A 25,551-nucleotide genomic window follows, 5' to 3' on the forward strand; every position below is an offset into this window, starting at 1 on the left:
TCAAAAATCAATTTAAGAATGACATTTCAATATTTTGCACTGATTCAGGGGGAGAATTTTTATCAACTGAATTTAAAGAATATTTGAACTCACATGGAATTTCACACCAAAAATCTTGTCCCTATACCCCTCAACAAAATGGGTTAGCTGAGAGAAAACACAGACACATTATAGAAACAACTAGAACACTACTTATCACACATCAAGTTCCTAAAGTTTTTTGGGCCGAAGCTATTTTAACTGTTGTGTATCTTATTAATAGGATGCCCTCATCCTCAATAAAGAATATTTCTCCTACTGAAAAGCTTTATAAACAAAAACCTGATTATTCTAGACTGAGGGTGTTTGGGTGCAAGTGCTTTGTTTTTACAGATAAGAATGATAAATTCTCTCCCCGTGCTATACCCTGTACTTTTTTAGGATATGCAAATAATCAAAAAGGATACAGATGTTTTGACCCTAAAAACAACAAGTTATACGTTTCAAGGAATGTATCCTTTCTAGAAAATAAAAGTTTTTTTGAAAACAAAAATTCTACTGAAATAGATGAGTATTCCTTCTTGTTGGATCTAGTTCCAAAGGATAGTGAAAGAGAAATTGATCTAGATGATCAGATGGATGTGATTGATTCTGATCCTCATAGAAATAGTCAAGATTGTATTCAATACTCTAGACGAGGAAATTTAGAAAGACAGTGTGCCCTGGATAAATACACAAGGGAACATGAATCTACCTCTTCATCTAGAAAATCCACTAGGATCTCGAGGGTTCCTGCAAAGTTTGTGTCATATCAGTCTTTTTCACCAAAACATCAAGCCTTTATTGCTCTAATTCATTCCTATGAAGAACCTCCCAGTTATGATATAGCCAAGGATCAACCAGAATGGGTCAAGGCTATGAAAGTCGAATTAGAAGCCTTAGAAAAAGCAAATACTTGGACCATTCAAAACCATCCTCCAAACAACAAGAAACCTATTGGTTGTCGCTGGGTGTACAAGGTGAAAACTAAGAGTGATGGCACTCTTGAAAGATTCAAGGCCCGGTTGGTGGCAAAAGGCTATTCTCAATAATATGGAATAGACTATGAAGAGACCTTTGCCCCAGTAGCTAGAATGATCACTGTTAGAATCCTAATAGCTCTTGCATCAATAAAGGGATGGCATATCTTTCAAATGGATGTTAAAAATGTTTTTCTAAATGGAACTTTAGCTGAAGAAGTATACATGGACCCACCACCAGGAATGAATATACCTAAAAGGAAAACACTTCGCCTAAACAAGGCTTTATATGGTCTCAAGCAAGCTCTAAAAGCTTGGTATGATAAGTTTAGTAAGGTTATGCTTGATTTTGGTTTTCGATTTTGTCTTACTGACACAGTTTTGTTTGTTAAGAATTCTGATGCAGGTATTATCATCCTTCTACTCTATGTTGACGACATGATCATCACTGGAAGTGATAAACAGGGAGTTTATGATATTAAAAAATTTCTCAAAACACATTTTGAAATGAGTGATTTGGGTTTTTTGAAATATTTTTTTGGTATAGAAGTTGCCTACTCACCTAAAGGTTACTTGCTAACTCAATCTAAGTTTGCATTAGATATTGTTGCCAGGTCAGGTATTTTAGATGAAAGACATGTTGATACTCCTGAGATTGTGAATGTCAAAATGAAGATTGATGATGGAGAGCCACTCGAGAATCCGACTCCGTATAGGCAACTTGTTGGGGCTCTATCGTATATATCTATCACAAGACCTGACATTACACATGCGGTCCATACAGCCAGTCAATTTCAACATGCTCCAACTTCTGTTCATATGAGAGCAGTTTTGCGTATTGTTAGATATATCAAAAATTCTATTTCTCGAGGATTATTTTTATCCACTTCCTCTAACTTAGAATTGCTTGCTTATACTGATGCAGATTGGGGTGGTGATCCAAATAACCGCCACTCAACTACAGGTTTTTGTGTCTTTTTAGGAAAATCCTTGGTGTCTTGGCGATGTAAGAAGCAACAAAAGGTCTCTCTCTCATCAACTGAAGCTGAATATAGGGCAATGGCTACAACTACTATGGAATTAGTCTGGCTTCGACGTCTACTTTCCGATATGGGAGTTGAAAGTCCAAAAGCATCAAATCTGTGTTGTGACAACAAGAGCTCTATCTATATTGCAAGCAATCGGACATTTCATGAACGCACCAAGCATATATAAATGGATTGCCATTATGTTCGAGAGGAATTTTTGCGTGGCACCATCAATCTTCCCTATGTTGCTTCAGAATATCAGCTGGCCGATTTCTTCACCAAGCCTCTCGCTGCTCCTAGGTTTCACTTTCTCTTAGGCAAACTTTCGGTTATCCAACCGTAAGTTTGAGGAGGAGTGTTAAAATATGTAATCTCATAGACATGTAATGTTTTATCTCCTTTCTAGTTAGGATTTTTCGTTTAATTAATTCTAGTTAAAATACAACTAGAATTAGCCAAACCAGTCCATCATTGGACTGATTTGGCCTTTACCTTTTTGACTAGTCAAAAAGGTACCTTTTTGACCAAGTCAAAAAGGTAAATCCAAAAAGAGTTATTGGACTCCCCAACAGCTCTATTAGAGCCGTTGGAGAGTCCAACAGCTCTCTTAAGGCTTATCTCTACCTCTCTATAAATATGGGGCTATTCCCCTTGTAAAGACTTACTCTTGTTTTGGGTTTTTATCTCAAATCAATAAAATTTTTATTTTTCATTTTTATACCCATTTCGGGTTGTGTGTATTCTTAAGTTCTCTTTGTGAACCTTTGTGGTTCTTATGGTGTATTTGTGAGAACGTGTTGAGAGACATTTGTTGTAGCGTATTTTTCACTTTCTTACAATATCATGCCAACCAAATGCCAGCTTATACAAAGCATGCCCTTGTCATGGGCATAGTAAATTATGAGACTGTTGACAAAATCAAAGCTTTGACAAACGTTATCAACTTTATGTCATAAAAATGGATAACTATTAACCCAAACAACAGGTAAAGGGTTTCATTTGGATTAGGTCAGCTCTGATAGTAGCCTGAGTCCTGACATGAGTACCAATACCATACACATCATACTTTGCTGACACAAGTATGGAAACCTTCCTTAATTACCATGTTACGGTCTATTTACTGAATCTGTCATTATATGGCATTAACACAATATAATTTATTTACTAAGGGCATGTTTGGTTGCATCTCATGTGATTTGGAACCACATGTAATTTGGAGATATGATTCCAAAACACAAGGTGGAGTATGTAACTTGGAATCACATCAGATGTGAGTAAATTCACCCCAATTGTGATTTCAAATCACATTTTCATTTTTTTCACACTTGTTTGCATGTTAGGAAGGGGCAAATGAGAATCCTTTTCTCACAACAGTTAGAGAAGGATTCTCATCTGAGCCAACCAAAATGCCCTAAAGCATTGTAATTTTATCAAACATAACATGCTCTACTATTGTCAAGACATTTTGAGCAACACAGATATTCATTTTGTACCAAGCATCATTTTTCATCACTAGTTGCTTTGACCAACTTTTAGTTTTGAAAACAGCTTGGGAATTGCACTTTATTTAGCTTGCATCTCTAGTTCCTTAGAACTTCTATTAAAACTGCTAAAGCCTCAGCACATTCTCGAGAAAGAAATGAATCAACAAAACTTGGTCCACTCAAAAAGCTTGTTTTGTCCTTAAAAAAAGAAACATATCTTTGGTGCATCCTGTGTATAAAAGCACCGATGAACTCAAGAACCAAATATGTATCTAATATATTATTGTATACCAGAAATATCAACATAACTGCCTATGAACATAAACATGAAAAACAACCATTGAACATAATACACTGTTGGTCTCCATCATCTACTAATGATCTCGAGTGTGGTCCTTTGCAACATAAAGTCAATCATACTCTGATTCCCTAGTGATGTAAATGAGAAGCTTGTCAGTTTCGCAACTGATTTGCAAATGCTGCCATGAACCTCAAAAACTTGCTACATGGTGATTCGCTAAAATGAAACATGAAAAGCAGAATGTATGTGGATCAATATTTTCTTAAGGATTTTGTAATGAATGCAGATGAGGATATCAATAAATTTTGATCTTTTTAAATGGCATTCTCAGAGCCACGTGGATGACCTTCCAGGTAAAAATTTGGCTAACTCTGCCCATTTGTTCCCATAAATTTGATGAGCATGGATAAGTGCCAGTTCTTCTTCTTCAGTCCATGCTTCCCTGTTTATGGTTGGATTCAGGTGATTGTGCCATCTGCAAATAAGTTTCTGTTATCAGACACATGCATTGAAGATTCATGGCCCAAATATACCAACAAGACTAAATGAGAAGGAACAGAATTCTCAAAATTTGTCAATTTATGCATGTGTGTGTAAGAAAATGAATTACAAACCAAATAAGAAACACAGAGATCTCAGTAGAAGCAGAATATTGAAAATTTGCTTTTCTGGAACACCGGAAACTCCATCTGTAATTGCAGAGGCAGATCTTAAACCCAAAATGCCTACATAATTTAATCTGTTGTTAAGATATATATATATCTGTTATTGTAATAGGGATTACCCATTAGGGGTATTTATGTAAATTACCTCAATGTAATAAGCTGTGTCAATTAGGGGCACAACAGTTTTTTTATTTGTTTGTTTTTTATTTATTTAATACATGTGCTTTAATCATAGCTAAAGGGCAACAACTATATTTATAAAAACTATATTTATAGCTGTTGGGGGCTGGTCCAACAGCTAGTTGGACCAGCCCATGTGCAGTGTGTTGTGCCTATTTAAAGGCACCTTCTCCCCTTGTAAAGTTAATGCTTTCACTAAGCATTTTGCATAATAAAAAATATTATTTTTTATGTTCTTGGCCCTTGAGTGGCCACTTGTGAGTGTTCTTAGTGATTGACCCATAAGAAGTCATTGCTCTTATAAATTGTTTTTGCCCATAAGAGGCACCTCTTGTATACTTTTTTGTGTTTCATTACATAGTATCAGAGCTTTGGTGCTCTATTATTGTAAGCTACATTGGAAGGCTTCTTGGTGGACAGTGAGGATCGAAGGAGCATCGGTTTGTTATCTTGGGAAGCATGCCACATCAACTGTCTTCCTTCTATCTATCTTTTTATTTTTCTCTCCTCTCTTTGTGTATTCATGGAGAATGAACGGGAAGTGATCGTCACCATGCCCGTGAGACTAAACTACACCAATTATGTGATATGGGCATCCATAGTCAAGCACAAAATTTGGGAAAAAGGTATATGGGGCTTGGTGGATGGATCCGTGAAAGAACCAAAGCTAGTTCTTTCTAATAATGAAAATGTCAAAGAAGTTGTGGTAGAAGGAGATGAGATGAACAAGGTTGTTGCCGATTATGAGAAAAAATGGGAGTGGAAAATTGACCATTCCAAAATTATAGGATGGCTCATTAACAGTGAACATCAAAAAATGTTTTAGCTTAACAAAGTTCAAAAAAGCTAGTGATGCTTGGAAATATCTCCAAGATATGTATTCTTTAAAGGAAAGTGCATATATGTAATCTTCAAAAGAAAGCACCAACTATGACCCAAGGAGAGATGAGCATTAGAGAATACTACAATGTTCTCTCTCATTTTGGATGAGTTGGCTCTTTTAGAACCTAAGTGGCATTGTCCAATTGATATTGATCTCTGAGAAAAACAAATTAAAGTGTAGCACTTTTATCATTTTGTAAATGAGCTTAGGCCCGAATTTGAAGGGATCAAATCTGCCCTTCTTGATAGAGGAGGAGTTCCCTCCATATTAGAAACTCTTGAAGAGTTAGGAAGGAAAATTGGTTGAAAAAACATTCCTCTACCAAAGACGAAGAATATGGTTTTGCTATGTCAAGACCCGAAAATCACGCAAGGACATACAAACCTTCTCATTTTGGAAGAAGTAAAAATGAGTAGAAGTATGAGCCCAAGAAGAAGATCATTTGTTATTATTGCAATGAACGGGTCACATCAAGTCATTTTGTCCAAAGAAGAGAAGAAAAGAGCAAAGAAATAAAAAGAAGGTGGCTTCTGTAGGACAACTTATGAAAGAAATAGTGTAAATGAAAGCTCCAAAAAAGCATTGGAACGATGTCACTAGCTCAACTAATGGACGCTCTACAACCTATGTTCAAGAACCAAAGCTCTTCCTTCTCCGGTACAGCGATATAATCATGCATTGATCCTGGTAAAGCTTCCTAGATTCTTGATTCCGGTGCTTCTTTTCATATGACTCCAAATTAGTCGATTTTATCTTAATTTCATATTTATCCAAATGATTCTTATGTGTCTACCGCTGATAGAACATCTTTAAAAATTAAAAGTTTTGGAACTTTGCAAAAACATCAAACATTTTATGTACCAAAAATTAAAATAGTACCAAAACTAAATTTAAATATTTTATCCGTCTCTCAAATTGCAGACCATGATTGCAAAATATCCTTTTCATCTAGTGATTGTCGTCTGTAGGATCTCCATACCGGGAAACCGATTGGGGGAGGCCATAGAAATGGAGATCTTTACGTTATGGACAATCTTTAGCTATCTAAACCTAACTTTTGTAATTTTGTGGAGAAAAGGGATGTAGAAAATTGGCATAGAAGACTAGGACATCCTAGCATATCAAAAATGTGTTTATTCCATTCTTGGCAAACTATAATGAAAAGGATTTATTCTGTGAAGATTGTATTCATGGTAAAATAAAATCCTTGCCTTTTGGCCCTTGCAATTTTGTATCCAAAGAATCATTTGAGTTAATACATTTGGATGTATGGGGATCGGCTCCGGGAGTGTCCAAAGGAGGAGTATCATATTATGATGATTATAGTAGACATACATGGATATATTTTCTTAAACACAAATCCAAAGTATTTGATTGTTTTCAAAAATTTCATCACTATGCTAAAACTCAATTTAAGGCTAATATCAAAAATTTTAGACCCGATTCCGAATGAGAGTTTTTATCAAAGGAATTCAAAAACTATCTTGATCTTCATGAGATTATTCATCAAAAATCTTGTCCCTATACACCTTAACAAAATAGTTTCACCGAAAGAAAATATAGACATTATTGAGAGCACTGGAACTCCTATTTTGTCTAAAAATATTCCAAAAGTTTTTTGGGCTGAAGCCGCTCTTACGGCGGTTTACCTAATTAATAGAATACTATAAAAAATGTCTTTCCTATTGAAAAACTATTTAAAACTCTTCCCGATTATATGAGACTAAGAGTTTTTAGTTGCAAATGTTTCATTCTTACTAACAAAGTTGATAAACTTTCTGCTAAAGGACTTCCTTGCATTTTTTTGGACTATGGAGAAAATAAAAAAGGATATAGATGTTTAAATATAGAAAATAACAAGTTATATGTTTCAAGAAATGTTGTTTTCCTTGAAAACGAGTGTGGTTTTGATAAAGATAAAGATAAAGAACATTGTGATTATTCTTTTCTTTTTTATCTTCTTGTTAATGAACATGATAAAAGTATGATAAATGATAGTATTCATGAGAACAATGATGTTGATATGCATGAGAGTGACAATGAGGACACTCGTGATGTACATGAGAATATGAGTGAGAGATCTAATGATATAGATTAATCTCATAGTGACATTCAAACTTATACTCATTGCACCAAAGATCATCAACCATGTGCCTTAGAAAGATATACCCAAGACCAAGACATAGATTCCTCTAGTGTAGAAAATTCAAGAGGATTTCCAAAGCACCTAGCAGTTTTGTTTTCTATGATTCTTTTGAACCTAATTATAGGACTTGTCTTATGACCATACATTCTTACGTAGAACCCTCATCTTACAAAGAAGCTAAAAAACATCAAGAATGAATTAGAGCTATAAATGATGAATTAGAAGCTTTAGAAAATGCTTGCACTTGAGAAATTCAAACTTTACCCAAAGAAAAGAAAACCATAGGGTGTAGATGGGTTTATAAGGTTAAGACCAAGATTGATGAGATATTACAAAGGTATAAAGCTAGACTGGTAGCAAAAGGGTATAGTCAAGAATACTGAATAGATTATGATGAAACTTTTGCCCTAGTAGCTCGTATGACCATAGTTAGAACCTTAATCACCATAGCCTTTATTAGAAAATGGCATATTTTTCAAATGGATGTCAAAAATGCTTTTTTGAATGAAAACCTTAATGAAAAAGTCTATATGGATCATCTCCCTGGTCTAAGTCTGGCACACAGAGAAGTCCTTCATTTGCGAAAAGCCCTGTATGGTCTGAAGCAAGCACCTAAGGTTTGCTATGATCGGTTTGTTAGATAGTATTAGAGAGATCGGATTTTGGATCCATATCCAGACCCGATATGTATATGGCATTATTGTAATTATTGTAAAGAGCATTATATATATTAAAAGACGTCACCCAGATAAGGTGAAACGTCCTGTTATCTTTCACAACTTTTCTTTTGTGCTTTTCTTCTTTCTTGTCTATGTTGTGCAGGGACAGATCTCCATGAAATCTCACATGGTATCAAAGCAATCATAAGAGGTAACCCTCATCGATTCGGGCTGCAGATCTCTCATCTCCTTTCGATTTCTTCTTTTCTTTCTCAGATCTGCAGATTTTTCTCTTTTTCTTTTATCAAATCTGTCAATCAGATTCTATATTTCAAATTCAAATTTTTTGCTAGATCTGATATTGATCAAGTCGATCTCAAAAAACATCTCCTTTTATATTTTTCTTTATCAAATTCCAAAAAAAAGGGGGAAAGAAAGTCTTGTCAGGTCACGTCAGATCTGATTTTCTGTCAGATCACGTTAGGTCTGATTCTCTGTCAGATCACGGCAAATCTGATTTCAGCTTCTTATAGAGTTCTGCTTGTTTTCCTCCTAATTAGACCTATTTTCTTCATTCACTTTTCAGTTTCCTAATTCCAAAATCCTCTTTTTCTTCTCTGACCAGATCAGATGTGATGTGATTCTGAATTTTTATCAACATGCTAGATCTGGTTGTCGTCCTCGTCATTTCACGACAAATCTGGTTGTCAACCTTCATATCTCATGTTAGATCAGATCTGACATGATTTTGGTTTTCACCATCACGCCAGATCAGATATGCCGTGTATCCTCCCTATAAAAAAATGGATTGATCTTAATATACATATAATCCTTATTCTTATATGTATATGTCATCAATTATTGGATTTTTTCTGTGCATCACTATCACCAGAGATCATTCTTTAATTGCTTTCTGATTTATCGTCTCCAAAAAAAAAAGGAAACCAAAATTTTGTCACACAAAGCGCAGACTATCTGTTTTGTCAGTCAATCTTATTTCTTTTCTTTCATCTATTTTTTGATGGCCGCAATCAATACTTCTTTTCTCAGTCACCTAGTCACTGAAAAACTTGATTCTTCCAATTTCATTACCTGGAAGAAACAAATCATTCATTTTCTCAACAGTCATGATCTGATGGGGCACCTTGATGGGTCAATCTCGGTACCCTTAGAGTTTGTTCCTAAAACAATTTCAAAACAGGATAAAAGTGCAGGAAAAGTTTTCAAAGACATAATAAAAAATCTAGATTTTACCATGTGGCACAGAAATGACCAGTCAACTGTAGCTTTCATCACAATCACTCTCTCTCGTGAAGTTCTTCACATCCCATCTGGAGTTCTAGCAAAGGAGTTATGGGATATTTTGCATAAATGGTATAAAGAGATTTCTATTCCCAGGATTTGCCGGTTGAAGGCACAATTCGTAGATCTAAAAAGGGGAGATTCACATATTGCTGAATATCTCAACAAGATCAAGGTTTTAGTGGATCAGCTTGCAGCCATAGGCTCTCTGTTATCAGATGAGGATATATGTTCTAAAACTATTAGAGGCATTAGGCAAGAATATAATATATTTATCATAGTTTATACTAGTACAGTTCATCGTCCTCGTTTTGATCGACTGCGCACTATGTTGCTAGAACACAAAGCGACGTTTAATATGTCATCTAAATTTCCAAAGGACGAAGTGAGTCATGATGTAATGATTGCAACACATTCCTTCAACACCTCTCGAGGAAGAGGATGCGGTCGTGGCCGCAATTCTGGTGGTCGTGGTATACTTCTTATTCCCTCTTCATCTACTAATCAAGTGAATTTGGTATGTCAGATGTGTGGAAGAAAGGGTCTGTCATACGTGTTCCAACTGCTATTGGCGATATATTCCTACTTATCAGCCACCCACGGTACTGATTCTCGCTTGCTTTAGGGCTCTTGCAGTTGCTGCCCCAACATTCACATCATCTAGATCAGGTTCACGTGCTCCGACGAATTTTGTTCAAGCTCCTCTCAGTACTTATCCTTCCTCAGTCACAAGTTCTCATGGCTCAGATACACTTAGTGCTGGTTTTGGTCGGTTGAACTTTCAACATAACCATAATCCTGTTAGGAATTCATAAGCTGCCAACATGCACTTTCAATCTCCAGTTGGACCTTCTTCAAGCACTCACTCACAAGGTTGGATTATGGACTCAAGGGATGCACACCACGTAACAGGAGATTCAGGTAAACTCTCTCATCATGAACCTTATTCGTGGTAATGGGAGTATGATTACAGGAGATGGAAAACACCACCATATTACTCACATAGGTATTGTTGTCTTCCCTACTAGTAAAGGGTTTCTTCCATTGTCCAATACTTTTCTAGTGCCTAACATTCAAAAAAATCTTGCATATGTATCTCAACTTTATCGTAATACTAATTTTCATGTTTCCTTTTCTCCGTCTTTTGTTTTTGTGAAGGGCATTCACACGAATCAGACACTCGTTGAGGGACAAAGGTGCAGAAACTTATGTCCTAAACGAAGCTCCACAGTCTTCTTCGTCGTTAGCCAGTTATTCGTTCTATGCATCGTCAAGTCCAGGAGTTCATCTGCAAGTTAATGTTTGGCATCGTAGATTATGTCATTGCAATTCAAGTTTTCTTGATATTTTATGTAATAAAGGTTTGATTGATGTTCGAGAAAGAAATTATTCTTCTTGTGTTAGTTATCGTATTTGTAAAAGTCATGAACTTTCATTCTCAAGATCTAATAAAGGAGCTTCTTTTCTTTTTGAATTGATTCATTCTGATGTTTGGAATCCATCCCCGGTCATGTCTTCATCCAAATCCAAATATTATGTGATCTTCGTAGATGATTTTACTTGTTTCACTTGGATATATTTCCAAAAATTTAAGGACCAAGTTCTAAATGTCTTTCGTAGAATCAAATTATATGTTGAAACTCAATTTTCTCAAAAAATCTTAACCTTACAGAGTGATGGTGGTGGTGAGTTCATGTTCACTCAGTTCACACAATTTTTACTTGATAATGGCATTCAACGTGAGTTGAGTTGTTCAAGGACCTCCCAACAAAATGGTGTGGCTAAACGGAAACATAGTCATGTTGTGGAGACCGCCTTGACCATGATGTATATTGCTAATCTCAAGCCTTACCATTGGTCGGAGGCCTTCCACACAGTACGGATTCTATCCCAATTATTCTTGGTTACGTGTGTATGGATGTCGATGCTTTGTCCATATTGATGGTATGATGCGGAACAAATTATCTCCCAAAGCCACCATGTGTCAATTCATTAGGTATAACGAAGAGTACATGGGATATAGATGCTTTGATCATGCTGCCAATAAGGTTCTTATCTCTCGACATGTTTTTAATGAAGTTGTTTGTGGGGCTGCCTCCTCTGAAATCCTTAAAAGTTCGTTGCATTCTTTTTTGTCATCATCTACAAAGTTGCTGCCCATAATACCCCACCAGCACATGAACAACAGCCTCATTTTCAATTCTTTAAAAAGGTCTATAGCAGACAAGGTGGACAGTAGTCTGGAATATGCAACAAATCACCTGACGAACTACTTCAGCCCAGTATTTCCACTGCTGATCATGTAATACCCGTGAATTTTATCCGATAAATAAACTTGAATTTTATGTTCTTGAACTGAATATCAGATAATTTTTATTATTGTATGTGTTAATTGTATTTAGATATCGGATATTCTATTTGGATCTTCAATGTTGGAACCTTTATACCCTGTTCAGAACTTCGATTGTTCCATTTGAATCTTAGTTAACAGATCTCAAACATTTTAAGTGGATAACCAATAAGGAATTTTAAGCAAATGGATTGGATCTTTGATATTGGATCCTCCCTATCAGGGTCATATTGGATATTGGATCCAGGACAAATGGAGTTGATCCACGATGTTAAAACCGGATTTTAGTGAGGAAAATTTCAATATCGGATCTATAACACTTTCATGGGATCCGTAGTAGCTTATGCGAAGTTTAGACCCACAATATTTCTTTTGGATCCTGGACCTCGGAGATTCTAATGTTGTATGGATCTAATTAAAATTTTAATGTTGGATCTATAATAGATTGTTGGAATCCACGATTCGGATCCGGGACCCATATCAATTCGGGTCCATATATATATATATATATATATATATATATATATATATATATATATATATATATATATATATATATATATATAACCACCCTCACCGGAGTCGGCGGCCCTCCTTCCGCAACAGCAACTTATGAGCGCCCAAACAGGTAGGATTCTTGTATCTCTTCTTGCTGGGTATTGAATTAGTCTGGGTGTGATTGGGTTGGTCAGGGAGAAACCCTGTGGTTGGCATGCACCGAGTGTCTGATGAGATTCTTGGCTGCCGGAAAAGCCTAAGTCTCGTATTTGGGTGGGTTCTTGCCAAACCCTAACTCGGCAATATCCGATCCCATCGATTTGTGGGTTCTTGCATAACCCTAACCTGGAAAATCCCAAATCCGATCGATTTGGAGTTTCGGCTGGATCGCCCCAACCGTGGGGTTTCCGATTTCTTGTATTTGATAACCTCAGATTTGGGGGTTTGATTCTTGGGGGTTAGATGACATAATTTAGGGGTGTTCATTCCAGTATTTGGGTGGAGGAAACATTGAAATTTTTGTATGCTTTATCATGCTGATGAAATCCCTGTTGATTGATCATGTTAGTCTTATCACATAACACATACCCTGTCGATATGAGTTCGGTTGGTCGATATCATGTTAGTTTTATTCGGTAACACATTTCATCATTAGGTTAATTCTTGGTTAGCCGAATGTGCCGGTTTCATTTTCAACGTATAGCTTACTTATAGTAAATTTTGTTAACTGATTCTTGCGTCTGTTCATTTTGAGAATATAAACATGTTAAATTAATTTCTGCTAACCGATCACGATTGTTTCACTTGTAAAATATGGCATCCTTATGCTCAATTCAGGTCAATAGAATGGTGTACAATTCGACCAGCCTCGCGAACTGACTTTATTGATAGTTTCTGATCTGCATATCCTTGACAAAAGTATATATTATGACTTGAGTTTGAAATGCCTCATTGGTTGGTTAAATTGATTTGAGGATTATAAACTAAACACTTCTAGGTCTTTATAAATACATATGATGTTAAAACTCTGTATCGGATTTTGGAATTGACTTAGGCTCTTATGCATTTAAATGACTATACATTCAGATAGTGGTTCTGTGATTATACCACATGGCTTTCAAGAAAACTAGAATCTGGTTCGCCTGATTTCAAGGTTGAAACAACAGATCAGACTTTGTAATATGTTTAAACAGTGAATTGCATTCGCCAGGCTTCTCTGGTGTCGGGACAGATCTACATCTGCTTAAACTGTTTTTTTTTTCTGTCAGAAAATGTATTATTTGAACTGCTGGAATGTGGTATGATAGTTGTGTTGAGGAATGGGGTTTTTAAATTGGTTTCACACATACGATGGAGTATATAGTGATATATGGATATGTGATTTGCCTAAGAGGGCAATATATGAATGAGTTACCCGACGTGGGTACTTGAGTTATTGGTTTGCGTGCTATGATGATAAGAATGATAAAAACCTATTTGTAATTATGGTGTGCTAAGTGAGCCTCTGAAAATGTAGACTTCTCTCAATTGTTGATTCATGTAAAATGGTCATACTAGCCATACTATTGTTGGATCTCAAAGGAGGATCATGTTAATCTATTTTGTTGTTTCATCATAGGATTCTGAAAAATTTAGTTTAACTAGCCCTATATGTGATATCAGTGATCTCTGTTAAATGAAATCTATAGGTTCACAACATCATGTGATAGGATTAGGAATCAACATGCTTATTTTATGGGATTGTTAAAATTGTTTGGAAACGGATTGAAACATTTGCTATTTCTAAATATACATACCTGGTAATCTGTTGTGGGAGAAACCTTGGAAGCAAGTATACATGAGAATCTAGTTGGATTCATGTTAAGTTGAAATTTAAGTTAATATTTACAGGCATATTCAGTTGATATGCAAATTCCTATTTAGATGCTTATAGGTGGATGCTCGGGTCCATATGAAGTTGCATATTAGTTAGATGCTCAATGCCTATGTAACTGCATAGTAAGTGTATGTTCAATTTCGTACAAAGCTGCATATCAAGTTCATATTCAATGCAAACTTACTTGCATATTAGGTTGTTATTCACTGTTACATGAAGCTGTATATTAAGCTAATGCTCAAATGCTTATTTAGCTGAATGGTAAAATGATATTCAATTTTATATACTAAGCTGCATAATTTAGCATGTTCAATTGCATATTCCTTAAAATAGGCAAAATGCCATTAAGTATATATCATCTAGAAGGTGCAAATGGCCATGAAGATGTTTATTCTCCAATGTTCATATGCATGTTAAACTGTATATATTTTTCTGAAATACTATTGCCTAACACTACATATTTGCTGAAAGTATTAAATGCCAACTAAGCTATATATCTTGTGGAATGTTCAAATGAGAAGGTGTTTGGAAAAATGTATATAGTGTATTACCAAATCTCTAAGATTACCTTGCATGCTCAATAGGGGACACCAAGAGTGTCTTTGCTTGTTGGCAGAGCTTTTAATGCATGCCACCCTTTTTATACATGGAGGCGTTGTGGCAATTTTTCTATTAAAGAATAAATAAATAATAATAATGATGATGAATGATGATTTGATAACCGAACCTATGGGTCGGTTTGTTATGGACATATGAATGTCAAGCGAATGTATTGAGGGTCAGGCATAGACCATCGAAGTTATGATGTGAATCCACATGGAAAAAGAAAATATAATATGGTTGCCCGACTGGTTTAAAGGCATCGGGGCATTCGTGCTTGACTGGTTTAAAGGCACCGAAGCACTTTGGGTGGGTTATGGAATCAATATGACAAAGGTTTGGGAGTGGTTTATACAGCTTGGTAAAATGACTAAGGTTGGGAATTTTACTGCTATGATAGTAGAAGGAAGTTGGGGAAATGCCCCATACTTCGGGAACATAATTAAATGAAAAGATTAACCCACTCAGATTCGGGCTTACCTTGGAGAGGGTAGGTGGTACAAAACTCCGGGGACATGTGTTTATCTGTTTCGAGCTAAAGTGACTCGATGGTCCTCAGTCCTCGGAGTTGGGGGGGGGGGGACCCGGACTACCAATATGTCCTAGGTGGTAGCTCTTTGTTCTTCTGCAGAAGTTAGGGATGCATCATGTTTTTGGTTTTGGCCTTTGGGAGGTTCTCTCGGTCACTGGCCGCTCCCTTAGGATTTCAGTCACAGTTATAATGTTCGGGTTAATAAAACAACTTTGAATAATATACCTCCGAACGTTCTCTTCTGTGATGGTTGCCTTGGCCCGTGTGTACCCGCGGGATAAGATAATATAAACACTATTTAGAACAGTTAGGTATCACAGTGAGTGAAGTTACTCAAGGGACATGTGCATATTCTTTCAGCATGCTCTATATTTTGAAATTTAAATGAACTGAAATCCTGAAATGGGTAAATATGAGATGATTGAACTATTACATGAAAGTTATGTATGTTATTGTTATTGTTGTTGCATAACTTAACTCACTTGCTTATTAATGTTGCATACCATGTACTACCTGCTCACGTATATGACTGTTGATTACTGTTGTTGCTTTACGTGCTATTGTATATACTAAAGATTTACACTTGACACCCACATCATATACTAGACTCATGATGTACTTGCATTAAGAGTTACAGTTTTCCTACTTAGACGTGGTAGTCTAATTCCAATCAATTTACTATTTTTTTCAGGTAAAGAATATGGTTTATGAGCGGCTGCAGGATGAGGCATCGGATCGAGGTTTTTGGATTTATTGTTCCAGGAATCGCTTGGGTTTATTGTAATTTTTAACTGTTCATATAAATTATAACTCTGTTAATTTTCATTGATAAATGGAATGAGATAAATGTGTTGCGTTTTCTCTCCACCGTAATGTCTCGAAATACTTAACCCTATATTATTTCTTGTTTCCGCTGTTATATATAAAAAAAAAATCTTCAAATTTTGGGTTAAAATTTTGGGGCGTTACAGATCAAATTATAGAGCCCTCCAATAGTGCAGCAGAAATTAGTAGCTCCAATCAGCCCTCTAGTTGTTTTTCATCTCAGCTGTCCAATAATGCAGCAGAAGTTAGTTCCGTTCAGCAACAAAGTTTCGTTCAGCAGCAGTCATGCCCGACTCGCATGCCCAGCAGGGTACGCCATCCTCCTGACAAATGGGTCTGTTATGAATCCTTCTCTCTGGACTTTCAGGTATATGCTGCCTCGCTTTTTGATTTTCAAGAACCTTAGTCTTTTGTTCAAGCTCGTCGTCATTTCCGATGGACTGATGCTATGAATGAAGAAATTGTAGCCCTTCATGAGTGCAATACATGGGAAATAGTTCCTCGACCAATAAATAAAAACGTGGTAGGTTGTCGTTTGGGATACAAAATTAAATGCAAATCTGATAGTAGCATTGAATGCTTTAAAGCCAGGTTGGTAGCTAAAGATTATACTCAGGAACATGGACTCGATTTTGATGAAACCTTTTTGCCCAGTTGTTCGCATGAGAACGATTCGTATTGTTTTGTCTCTAGCTGTATCCAATAGATGGGATTTATTCCAGTTAGACGTTAAAAATGCATTCCTTCATGGCGATTTGTGTGAAAAAGTATATAGGAAGCATCCTCTAGGCTATTCTGAGGGAGATGCTCACAGCATTGTTCTCAGACTCAAAAAGGCTATATATGGCTTAAAACAGGCTTCACAAGCTTCACGGACATGGTTTGATACATTCAGTAATATTGTTCATTCTCTTGGTTTTGAGAGCAGTCATTGTGATTATTTCCTATTTGTGCATCTTGACAAATTTGCAATCACAATTATCTTGGTTTATGTGGATGATATAGTCATCACAGGAACAGTCATGCCAAGATTAGTCAGTTGTAATCTATTCTTCATAGTCGATTTCATATGAAAGATCTGGGCCCTCTTCGATTCTTCTTGGGTGTGCAGGTGCATCAACAATCAGATCGTCTTACTCTTTCGAAGCAAAAGTATGCTAAAGGCATACTATATCGCAGTGGAATGCTGGCATGCAAACCTGTCTTCACTCCCATGCTATTCCCACTCAGTTGGGTCATGGTTCTTCGGATGATGCTGATTTTTCCGAACCTGAAAAATATTGAATCATTGTTGGTGCCTTACAGTACCTTACCTTCGCGCGTCCATATTTATCTTTTTCAATGAACCAGGTATCTCAATTTATACATAAACCTCAAATGTGTCGCATGAAAGAGGTAAAAAAATTTATTAGATATATTAAAGGCACTCTTTCATATGGCCTCATTTATCTTCGCCCTTCTTCGATGAGCCCTCATGTCTCTGTCAAGGTTATAGCTTATTCTGATGCGGATTGGGCCCGTGATCCTCTCACAAAGTGTTCGGTGACTGGTTATGGTGTTTATTTGGGAAGGTACCTGGTCTCTTGGGCTAGTCGAAAGCAAAAAATTGTTGCCCACTCTAGTACAGAGGTAGAATATCGAGCTATGGCAGTTGTTACGGTGGAAGTTGCTTGGGTTAAGCACATATTATTCAGTTTACGCCAACATATATTGAGCACGCTACTCTATTGTAATAATAGAAGTGGGATTGCTATCTCTACTAATCCAGTTCAGCATGGTAAGATGAAACATGTCGAGATTGATCAACATTTTGTTTAGGAAAAGGTTGAAGCCAAAGAAATTCAGCCTGGCTTTATTCATGGAGATGACCAAGTGGTTGATCTTTTCACCAAAGATCTTACAATTCGCCGTCATTGGAAGCTAAAATCCAAACTGTCCATGGTCATCGACCATGCTCAGTTTGAGGGGACATGTTAGAATAGAATAGTATTAGAGAGATCAGGTTTTGGATCCATATCCAGACCCGATATGTATATGGCATTATTGTAATTATTGTGAAGAGCATTACATATATCAAAAGACGTCACCTAGTTAGGGTGAAATGTCCTGTTATCTTTCACAGCTTTTCTTTTGTGATTTTCTTCTTTATTGTCTATTTTATGCAGGGACAGATATCCAAGAAATCTCACACGATTTAGTAGTGTGATGATTCAATTGGGTTTTAAGTCATGTTTTACTGATACTGCGTTGTTTGTTAAGTCTTCTCACGCAGGGATTGTAATTCTACTTCTCTACGTGGATGATATGATCATTACTGGAAGTGAGCAACAAGGAGTTAGTCATATCAAGAATGTTCTCAAAAACAAATTTGATATGACAGATCTTGGTTTCCTTAGATATTTTCTGGGAATTGAAGTTGCTTACTCCCCACATGGGTATTTTTTGTATCAAACTAAGTACACAACAGAGATAATAGAAAGAAAGATCAAGCCTCACTCAGGAAAAGTGAGTTGATACACCAGAGGTCATCCATGCTAAAATGAAGAAAGATGATGGAGAATCCCTGGAAGATCCAACTCTGTACTGCAAAATGATTGGCGCTTTGACTTATCTTTTCATTACTCGTCCTGATATTACTCATGTTATTCATACTACTAGTCAATTTCAACATTCTCCCACTACAGTACATATGAGTGTTGTAATGAGGATAGTGTTAAGTTAATATATATATATATATATATATATTATTGATGTAATAGGTAAATATCATCTAGAGGTATTTTCATCATTTTACTCATGTAATAGTAACGTTCATTAGAAACAGTTTTTCTCTTATTTATTTATTTTTATCTTTATTTTTTTGTTTTTTTTGTAAAGAGCATGGGCTCAATGGTCAAAAGACCATAGATTCATTGGGAGCTCCCAATGACTCTATTGGAAGCTCCCCAATAGAGCCTTATGTTCTCCCTTTGTGTATATATAGGGGTTGAACCCCTTGAAAGATTTCCAATGTTCTCGTCCTTCCCTGCGTGAAAGCTGAGAAATAAGAGAGAGATAGAGAGGGAGAGAGAAACTGCAAAGAAAACCGATACCCACTATGTTTCATAGGGTCGGCTGTTGTATTAACCTCTTTATAATAACATACTATTACAGTGATTAGGGTACAAAAGTACCCTTATTACAAAAGAATAAATTACATCGTACCATTAATGAGAAGGTAATGATCACGGGTCTGGATCTCCAGATCTGTGACCCGTAACAAGGGGAATACATTTCTTTTCACCCTCCCTCAAGTTGTGCATGATCTTGGACCATGAACAACTTGCCTTTTAACATCCAAAATTTGTCTTTTGTCAATCCTTTTGTAAATATATCTGCCACTTGATTTGTAGTTCGTACAAATTCAGGCTCAATCTCTTTCTCTTCTACCTTTTGTCTCACAAAATGCTGATCTATTTCAATATGTTTGGCACGACTGTGATGGATTGGATTAAAAGACATACTAATGGCACTCTGGTTGTCACACAAAAGAAGTGATCGAGAGATCGATTCTCTTATTTCTGTCAGTAAGTGTCTAATCCAAGTAGCTTCAGCAGTGGTGGCTGCCATTGACCTGTATTCAGCCTCTGTACTGGATCTGGCAACATCCTTTTGTTTCTTACTACTCCAAGAAACCAAATTCATCCCAACAAACACACAATAGTCGGATACTGATATGCGTTCATCTGGGTCTCTCGCCCAGTCTGCATCAGAATAAACAGTGATCTCATGTGCATTTTGCCCATTGGTCTTTCTCTTATATAAGAAGCCATCCCCAACCGTTCCCTTCAGGTATCGAAGTATTCGTTTAACTGCTTTCATATGCCCTTCACATGGTGCATGCATAAACTAAGATACTTGATTCACGGAGTATACTATATCAGGACGAGTAAAAGTGAGGTATTGTAACATACCCACTATGCTACGGTACTATGTGGGGTTATCAAATGGATCCCTGTCTTGAGAGCTAAGCTTTTGATGAAGAACGCTAGGAGTTCCCAAGGGCTTGCAGTATTTCATACCCGCTTTATTGAGAACATCAATGGTATACTTATGTTGAGTGAGAGTCATCTCTTCAGAGGTACTGTCGACTTCAACTCCAAGAAAGTATCGTAGTTTGCCAAGGTTCTTCATTTTGAACCTCTGATTCAAGAGATGTTTGACTTCTTCAATGTGCTCATTGGAATTACCAGTGATGATGATATCATCTACATATATCAACAACAGAGTAACTGTGTCTTGGTTCTTAAATATAAATAAGGAGTGGTCAAGAAGAGATTTCTTAAAACCATATTTTTGTATTTCAAGAGAAAAACTATCGAACCAAGATCGAGATGCCTGCTTCAATCCATATATCGCCCTTTTTAGTCTGCATACATATTTTGTAGGATTGCCTTCTGCGTAACCAGTGGGTTGTTCCATGTATACTTCTTCTCTCAAATTTCCATGAAGAAAAGCATTCTTCACATCAAGTTGGCTAATAGTCCATTGATGTTCAATAGCTAAAGAAAGTATGACTCTGATTGTCCCCATCTTCACCACTGGACTAAAGGTTTCATCATAGTCCTGTCCTTGCTCTTGTGTAAAACTTTTGGCTACAAGTCTCGCCTTGTATCGCTCCATAGTCCCATCTGGTTTATATTTTATTTTGTACACCCATTTCGAACCAACAACATTTCTGTCAGGTGGTCTTGATACGACATCTCACGTACCACATTCATGTAGAGCTTCCATCTCCTCATTCATTGCTTCAATCCATCTTCTAGAATTTGATGCTTCGGAGAACGTTGCGGGTTCATCTTCTTCATTCAAGGCTGTTAGAAAGAGTAGAAAATCTAATGAGAAATTTTCATAACTGACCCATCTTTCAATTGGATGGCGAGAATGGGTGGATCTTCTGGTATCAACGATGTTGGATGTAGAGGATGTGTCCATGTCTGAATTAACTATGGTGGGCGGCTCTCTTTCTCGTCGAGTGTAGACAAAGCCTTTATACCTTTCTGGATTCAAAATTGGGTATGTATTTTCATGGGCAATCATTTCATCAGTAGACAGATTCCTTATCCTTTTGAGTACAATTTGAGCAAACATCACTAGCTCCGAAGAGAAGTTCATAATTCAACCAAGGATAATAAGCCTCGATTTTAGATTTTGATTCTGAAGAACTAGTACATCGACAATCAAAATTCAATTCATCGAAGATGACATTTCTTGATATTTTGATGTGCTTGCTCACCGGATCATAGCACTTGTACCCTTTATAGTCATCAGCATAACCCACAAACATGCACTTCAGGGCCTTGTCCTAAAACTTATGTCTCATTGAGCTATCAACATGAACATAACATAAACAACCAAACACATTGCAAATCATGGTAGTTGGGATGTACTCCAAAAAGAGACAAGGAGACTTGTTTTCCAAAATAATCATGGGCAATCGATTTATCACATGAACTGCAGAATGAAAGGCCTTTGTCCATAAAGTAATCGGAAGACTACTATCATGCATCATGCTCATCGCACTCTCAACAATATGGCGATGCTTCCTTTCAGCAATCTCATTCTGCTGAGGTGTGTGTGGGCAAGACACCTTTTTCCTTATCCTGTTACTTTGAAGAAAGTAAAGTCAATGGAAGAAAATTCACCTCCTCTGTCACATTGGAAACTAAGGATGTTTTCAGAAAATTGGTTTTTGACAAAAGAATGGAAGTTCCGAAACAACTTGAAAGTCTCAGATTTGTGTTTCATGAAAAATATCCAAGAATAACGAGAATAACTGTCAACAAATAAAAGATAATATCTAGTTCCATATATGGAAGCAACTGGGGCAGGCCCCATAACATCAGCACAGATAGTCTCAAAAGGTCTTGAAGCTCTTTTATTGATAGAATGAAATGGTAAGACATGACTCTTACATAAGAGACAACTAGAACATTTGTTGTCATTGACATTTATTCCTAAACTTGACTTGGGAATGAGGTTATTTGAAACAAGCTTTTCAATGAAACTACTACTGCAATGACCTAGACGACTATGCCAAAGATTTGGCTTATTGATTTCAGAGACACTGAAGACACAGGTAGAATTTTCAGAAGACAACGATGAGTGGAGCTTCAAGTTTGGTTCTGCAGAGCGAATATGTGCTGAAGGATCTTCTTGAAAGACATACATATTGCCTTATCGTTTTCCTCTAGCGAACGTCTCCTTCGTGCAGAGATCCTTGACAAGAACAGAAGAGGGAGTAAATTCAACTGAAGCTTTGGTATCATCAACAAGTTTAGAGACTGAAACAATGTTTTTCTTGATATTAGGAGCATAAAGAACTTTTGAAAGGTTGATAGAAGATTCAGACAAGGGTATAATAGAGTTTCCAATATGAGAGATAGAGTGGTGTGATCCATCTCCAGTAACTATACTGCTTCTACCAATGTAAGGAACAAGTTTTAGGAGCTTACTGGCATCACCAGTAATGTGAGTTGTTGTGCCAGAGTCCACGTACCAGGTACCTTGCTCATTCTGTTTTAGATTCAATTATGCTAAGGCTGACAACAATAACTCCTTTACTTCTCCGCTAGTCCTTGTATTGTCTGTGCCTCTTTTTGCTTCAGTTTGTGTCGATTTTCCTTTATTTTGAGGATTGAACCAACAATTAGCTTTGATATGTCCCTTCTTATTACATAGAAAGCAAGTAGGAATTGGACTCTGTCTTTGTGGATTGGAATATGTGTTGGGTATAGGTAATAGTCCACGACCTCCTTGACTACTTCTCCCTTGTCCTCCTTTTCCCTTGATATCATAGCTTCCTCGTCCTCGTGCATAAGTAATCCCTGTAGTAAGAACTTCTTGTGCCCCAGTATGCATAGATGATTCTTCAGAAAATCCCTTTAGGTTCATCTCATATTGTAACAATTTTGCACGCAGATCTTCAAAGTTGGGCAACTCAGGTAAACACAACAAGGAAGTAACAATCATATGATAGTCGTGTCCCAATCCACTGAGAGTTTGTTGTACCAAATCTTTATCAGTTACTGCACTTCCAACAACTGCTAGTTGATCTGTGATAAGCTTAATTTTGTTTAAGTATTCCATGATGGTCATAGAATCCTTTCTTAACATTTGAAATTCTCTTTTAAGAAACAGAATTCTGGCCTGAGAAACCTGTGAGTATGTCTGAACAAGTTTGTTTCAAAGTTGCATGGCAGTGCAGTCATCTGGAATTGCTACAAGTACCTCTTGTGACAGTGTAGATGTAATATAAGCAACTAGCGCTTGGTCTCTTTTCATCCAAGCTACAAATTCAAGATTTCTAACATATACCCTAGTAGATTCCCCTTTGTTGTCCCTTTCTTCTCGTGATATAAACTCGAGAGGAACTGGAATAGATCCATCCAGATGTCCAGAAAGATCCTGACTCCTAATGAAAGGTATGATTTGCCTCTTCCAAGTCAAGAAGTTACCATTGTTTAACTTTTCAGACACGAGTTGAGTGAGGAAACTTAAAGAAAGGACCGACTGAGTAGGAAGTGAATCCATGTTTCACAGTATTAAGAGTGTGTCCAACACAATCTGTCTACAGTTTCTGTAACCCTTTTTTTTGCAGAAACTAATTCAGATCAATGGCTAATTTAAAACAGAAACTGAATATTTGTCAGATTTCTGATTTTCAGAAAGGAATGAATCCTGAATACGAAAACCACAAAAATATGTGAATATGAATTCACACTCGGTATTGACGCAATGCTTTCAAGCTATAGGAAATGAAATGGTAGAAATGAGGGTATCGTCAGATCGGCTTGGTCAGATCTGATCAGGGATATAGCTGGATCAAATAAGACCCGATTGCGTGATTAGATCACGCTGACAGATTGAAGAATAACAGATGGGGTTCAACGAAGGGTTTGAGATCGAAAACCTGGGCTGAGTTAACCCAGTCCTCTCTGAGTTAACTCAGATTAGTTAGAGAAGAGAGTTTGATCAGATCTGATTAACGTCAGATCTGATCGAGATCAAGAGATAAAAAAAAACGAGATTGGGAAAAATGGGTTAACTCAGATTAGTTAGAGAGGAGAGTTTGATCAGATCTGATTAACGTCAGATCTGATCGAGATCAAGAGACGGAGAAATCGAGATTGGGGGAACATACGAGATTGGGGGAGAAAAAAAAATTCTTGACTTAGAAGAGAAAAAATTGAGAAGAGACAGATCTTTTGGACGTACCTTTGAGATCGATTTCAGTTCCAGTTGTAGCGTGGCTCTGATACTATGAAAGATTTCCAATGTTCTCGTCCTTCCCTGCGTGAAAGCTGAGAAACAAGAGAGAGATAGAGAGGGAGAGAGAAACTGCAGAGAAAACCGATACCCACTATGTTTCATAGGGTCGGTTGCTGTATTAACCTCTTTATAATAACCTATGTCACATGGGTGCGGGTGCGGGTGCGGCACAATTTTAAAATTTTTGGACACGGGGACTCGGCAAATATATATATATATATAATTTTATTTTATTTTTAAAATGCCACAGCACAGTCTGTGTGACTGTGCACAGTCACATGACTGTGCACAGTCACATGACTGTGCACAGTCACACAGTCACAGACTGTGCACTGTGCACACTGCACAGATTGTGCACAGTCTGTGACTGCAGCACTGTCACAGTCTGTGACTGCAGCACTGTCACTCTTTTTATATATATTTTTTTAAATAAAAATATAAAAAATTGGTTTTTTAGGGACATTTTTGGACTCTGTCAAAGTTGACCGAGTCCAAAATGTGGACGGACTCGTTGACCGAGTCTGAGCCGAGTCTGAAGCCGCACCCGTGTCGGGGCATGTCGACTCGGGTGCGGCACCTCCTTAGCCGAGTCCGTGTGACATAGATAATAACATACTATTATAGTGATTAGGGTACAAAAGTACCCTTATTACAAACGAATAAATTATATTGTGCCATTAATGAGAAGGTAATGATCACGGGTCTGGATCTCCAGATCCGTGACCCGTAACAAGGGGAATACACTTCTTTTCACCCCTCTCTTGTAACTAATGCTTCTCAAGCATTTATGCTCAATAAAGATGAATATTTTTACAATTTGAGTTTTTCTATTTAGTTCCTTAATGTTTTATATGCACTTAGTGCTTGTGTTGTTGCCCCTTGATGGCTATTATTTTGTCCTGTAGTGGACTTGT

General features: G+C 36.9%; 1 protein-coding gene across 1 annotated transcript in view; it reads right to left on the bottom strand.

The window, feature by feature from the left end:
* LOC149831709 (transcription factor MYB3R-1-like) overlaps nt 1–25,551 on the bottom strand; it is a 49,473-nt gene that overhangs the window by 17,678 nt on the left and 6,244 nt on the right. The window contains exon 2 of the mRNA XM_090012180.1: nt 4,158–4,286. Within this exon, the coding sequence (XP_089868306.1) occupies nt 4,158–4,286 (129 nt within the window). The remainder of the gene's footprint in view (nt 1–4,157; nt 4,287–25,551) is intronic.

This window comes from Nuphar pumila, chromosome 7 (assembly GCF_984573655.1).
Source record: "Nuphar pumila chromosome 7, dmNupPumi1.hap1.1, whole genome shotgun sequence".
NCBI classification, from domain to species: domain Eukaryota; kingdom Viridiplantae; phylum Streptophyta; class Magnoliopsida; order Nymphaeales; family Nymphaeaceae; genus Nuphar; species Nuphar pumila.